Below are 5005 nucleotides of genomic sequence, written 5' to 3' on the forward strand. Positions count from 1 at the left end.
TCTAAACTTTGAAGGGCCGTAACTATGTAAATAAGGAAAAACGCCGCTTTTTTCTTTCGAATTCGTAATCTACGCATCAAAATACGTAAGTACACTCGAATATTTTTTCAATATCGGCGTGTGCCCTCAAAACGAATATTTACCATATCTTCTCCACATCTAACTCTTGATTCCATATTATATGGATATAGATTCATTTCATACAGAACATCTTGACATCAAACAGTTACTGCAATATCGCAAAAACATCTGCCGCTTTCTCGGGATAATATCTCTGATAGATGTCATGTCAACGTCTATATCACAATGTGATATTTTAGAGATGTCTTATTAGCCAGGTATTGTAATATTCTATAGAAAAAGTCGAGTCAGCTCTTCACGATTACTCGTACATGGCATATGTATTGTCCAGCAAACCAATGTATCAGCAAATATATGTACGCACAGCTCTCCTTGGCAACCGAAACTAGTGAAGAAATGGAAAAGCATACTAAAAATCAAGCAATCAATCAATAATTTTTCCGTGTCTGAAATGAAAACTGCAACAGAGATAATTGTACCCTGTGTACAAGAAATATGAGAAGAATTGAAAAATATATTTCATCGTACAAAATTCTCAAAGTCCATACAAACCTCCACAACTGGATTTAAAAAAATATTTTATACCGATAGTTTTCAGAAACAAAACTACCCTGCTTTCCAACTGTACACACATCACCTATTCTCATCATTCTTTGGAGATACCTTTAGTTGATCTCATTCCGTGAGGAAAGAACTTTGTGGATTGTCTTCGCAAAATCGTCTACCTCATAGAAATACCTGCACTATGAGAAAATATTTGTAATGAATATGGTATTCGGCAGAAATGTCAATACAAAATATGTGTTGACATTTTATTTCCTTTTTCTGAGTTTTACACCGCCAACTTGCGGCAACGGTCCCCTCGAATTATTGACGTCATATGGAAATGATGCCCTGGTGCTCGAAGCCAAGAAATACGAAAGGGAAGAAGAAGAAAGGAAATAAAGGGTTATGTTAGTAGCTTTCTCACAGATGGTCTGTGGGGTATATGGTCTGTGAGCTTTTTCTTGTCTAAGAGATTTTCATTGTGGTTATGTTGTTATTTTCATTCGACTTTACGCAAGAATATTAAGGTACCCAATTTGTTTATTATAATACACTATTTTCAGTATGGCATCTCAAGAAGAATCATACGAACAGGTAATTTATTTCCATATCTGGCTATTTCCACCCGTATTGCAATGGAACTCCTTACTATGTTTCAGTTTGAAGAAGATGATGCTGCAGATACTGCACTTGTCCTCTGTAGCTCGGGGCGAAAAAGACTATTCAGCAAGGAACTAAGATGCATGATGTATGGATTTGGAGATGACCAAAATCCCTATACTGAAAGTGTAGATATTATAGAGGATTTGGTTATTGAATTTATAACTGAGATGACCCACAAGTAAGATATCCATCAAATTTAATTTGTGATCATTCGTTTGTTTTGATTGAGAACAAAATGTTTGAAAATTCATTATGAATTTGGGATTGCTGTTTGTGATGTTTCATCTCTTATCTGGAATATACTTCACTCCCACTCATTTACTAACAGTGCTTGGATTGTAATGAAGAATATATTATTAATTTTATCGGGCACTTGAATGACTGCCTAACCTCGCAGTAGTAGAATCAACTTTTTTCAAGATTGTTGCTGATTAAGGTGAGAATGTTGCACCTTAAACATCTGACAAACTTCAATATCATCCAATCAATTGAAATTTCTTCATTATGCCATTATGGCTGCTTGAAGGATATTTCAGAAGATGGTCCTCAGGTACAATTTCATAACTACACATTCCGGTCCGGTTTAAAAGATTACACACCAAATGAAGTAATTGGATACGTTAGGAAAGGTGGATTTATATGATTGAATTGGAAGTTGGAATAGGTGTGAGCCACAATGAACCATGTCAGGTTGCAGTGTATATTTTGTTTTTTTTTCTTGCGATTCAATTTGCATACTCACTTTCAAATAAGTCATCTCCACCTCTGTGACAAATATTAAATTCATATTATCACTTGTTAGATATTCTTACAAAAGCTTTATAATTCTTGTTCCTCATGTTAAAGATTTCTATTTCAAATGGATTGAAAATGAGTGTTTAAAGGTGAAAAAATCAATCTGTCTGAAGAAATTTTTTTTATCTATAAATTAGACTACAAACACATCACTAGCAAAACTGTCCTTGAAATGTCTTGAGGAATAGTAAACAAAGTAGTAATCATGAGAGGTACTACTTCTTCAAGTTTCCAACCTGGTCTAATGAACCGTCTCTGACTAACTAGAAGAGTAACTATCACAGTAGTAATGATTTTAATTTTTTAGGGCCATGGAAATAGGCAGAACAGGAAGAGTACAAGTGGAAGACATTGTGTTTTTGGTTCGAAAAGATCCTCGTAAATATGCTAGAGTAAAAGATTTATTGACTATGAATGAAGAATTGAAAAGGGCTAGAAAAGCTTTTGATGAAATTAAATTTGCAGGTAACGTTAAAACTTAATTGCCTTCGAGAAGTTAGCACGCACATTTTTCTTATGTTTATATATATACAACTGTGATATTCTCAACTATTTTAAAAAATTCAGTTTTCAATAAATTTGTCTTAATCCTCAGTCCTGTACTTCGTTAAGCAATAAAAAAATTCTTTGAGATTTTCAAATACATGTAATCATTTATTTAGTTTTTGTTTTTTTTAACCCATGCGATATTGATACTGTAAAGTGCATAATATCCTTTACAAATTTGGATGATTACATTTTGATAGAATAATTGCTATGTGTAAACATTCATTCCAATATTTTTTCATAAATTTTTTACATCAAATGCCTCTAAAATTTTTATCAACATATCACATCTCGTCCTGAAGCACCCTATTTCTTCATTTGCAACATTTTTATAAAATAAGAAATAAAGTTCTTGTAAAATGAGAACTGAGTGTGTACATTAAGACAATATAAAGAAACATACATAGTTGAGAATATGTATATTGTAGAACTACATACTTATTTCTTTTCATGTTGTTGATAGTTGCATAATTTTTCAATTAAAAATGTAAATTTGGATAATCCATGTGTCAGCTTTTTTCCAATCTTCAAAACACTTCTGACTGATAGTACGACCATGTGTCAATAACTCCTGATGCTGTATGCCACGGTAATCAAAGAAAACAGTGAGCAAAACCTTTACATTTAATCAAACTTGGCTTACTTTTTTTAATTTCGGCTCTCCTGGGTTCTTCTATTGGGACAATTGAGCTTTGCTTTTGATGTCATATATTCATGATTCATCACCAGTTATGACTGTTATAAAAAAATCTGAGTCAACCAATATGCCGACATCCTTAGCAACTTCTTTAATACTGAGTCGACAATTCTACATAAAAATTTTCTTCACTTTCTCACCACGGTCAACATTTCAAGGGTTTTTGAGCACCCAATTTCATTTTTTACACAAATTCTTTGATCCTTTTTTTTTTCGACAGCATAACACCGCCGAACAAACTAAAAATGCTAAACAGCTGAAACTGTTCGAGACGAGTGTACCAACATAAAAAATATAAAAAAATTCCTAATCGAATATAGGTAGCCCGAGATTGCGCAGATTGTTTGAACGTTAATGAAGTATGGTCGATAGAATTGCTGGAATTGATAGGAAGTAATAGTTCACATAGTTCCCAATGCAGAAGCTTTTAGAGTATTTATGAGATCATTGACAATGGCACATGGACTCAATTTAGAACAAAATTTTCTAAAACTGGCACTTGACTTATTACCAATTGACCAATTGTTATTGGTGCTTTGACATTAAGAATATTTTACCACGAAATCGTTTGAAAATCAAAATATACCTGATGGTATTGCTTATTTTCCACTAGTATTTGTCACATATAAAAAATATTATACCAATTTGAAAAATTATGAGTCTTTTGTTTATTTGTTGTACTACTTATACATGTGATTATTATCATAAGATTGCCAATGTTTATGATAATCAGAGACATCCTTTCCTACTTTTAATTTGCATGAAAAATGTTTTACTCTGATGCAGATTTTATATTTTATGCCCTCCCCAGGGGAGCAAAGTGACATTTGTTGAATAAATTTCTTTTGATGAATTCAACATATGTTTTGTTGCAAACAAATAAATCTTCATCAGTAGAATAAAATAACCTATTTGGTTTATATTCCTCTGTGTAAGTGGTTTTGTTATTAGAGATCATCAATTTGTGTTTGACTTTATTAGTTAGATGCATCTTGATTGAGTTGATAATGTTTTCCTTCCTTATCATTTATTTATGATTGTTTGTTTCTAGGTAAAGATGCCTTAGTGGGATAATTTATTTTTTCATGAAAATTAAAAGTTTCCTTTTCAAATAAATAGAAGAATCCTAATTTTATGACTTCTATATATGACACAGTTATGTGATAGATTTCACGTTAGAGCTGGATATTTTTTCAATTGTGTGTATTGGAAAGTCATCAAGGTAGAATGTGAAGTATAAGGCTTGTAGAATACAAACATATTCAGGCATTTTTTTAAATTTCAGTATTATTCATTCTATGAATGAAACACTGATGTAGACAAAATATGAACGTTTGTAATCTAGATAGATTAAAATACAATTTTTTTATAAAATCATGTATTTTTATTCTTCATGACAATTTTCTCCATATTTCCAGATGGGATAGCTTCGAACTTAATAAGATTTTGATTACATAGTGCTAACTGTTAAATGAACTTGCAAATAAAAAATTTCAGATTAAATGAAAATCGTTTTGTTAAAGCATTAAAAAAAGAAATGTTCACTAGTTGAAATGAGACCCCAGAAACAAAGCATTTGTGATCTAACATCGATAAAGGACAAGCCTCAGTAAGTAAAAGAAATGGTATCCCCCCTTGCTCACCAAATCGATCTGTTGCAATGCCAAGCTTCGACTT

General features: G+C 32.0%; 1 protein-coding gene across 1 annotated transcript; it reads left to right on the forward strand.

Annotated features, from left to right (window-relative positions):
- The first annotated feature begins 1029 nt into the window (after nt 1–1029).
- On the forward strand, nt 1030–4702 carry Taf13 (TATA-box binding protein associated factor 13). The gene is made up of 4 exons (XM_023165606.2): nt 1030–1221; nt 1287–1468; nt 2393–2550; nt 4380–4702. Exons 1-4 carry the CDS (start codon nt 1192–1194, stop codon nt 4400–4402), a joined length of 393 nt encoding a protein of 130 aa, XP_023021374.1. The 5' UTR covers nt 1030–1191; the 3' UTR covers nt 4403–4702.
- Nucleotides 4703–5005: the final 303 nt, after the last annotated feature.

Source organism: Leptinotarsa decemlineata, unplaced genomic scaffold, assembly GCF_025532065.1.
Source record: "Leptinotarsa decemlineata unplaced genomic scaffold, Ldec_3_MD MMD2_tig00000199_RagTag_RagTag, whole genome shotgun sequence".
In the NCBI taxonomy this organism is placed as follows: Eukaryota; Metazoa; Arthropoda; class Insecta; order Coleoptera; family Chrysomelidae; genus Leptinotarsa; species Leptinotarsa decemlineata.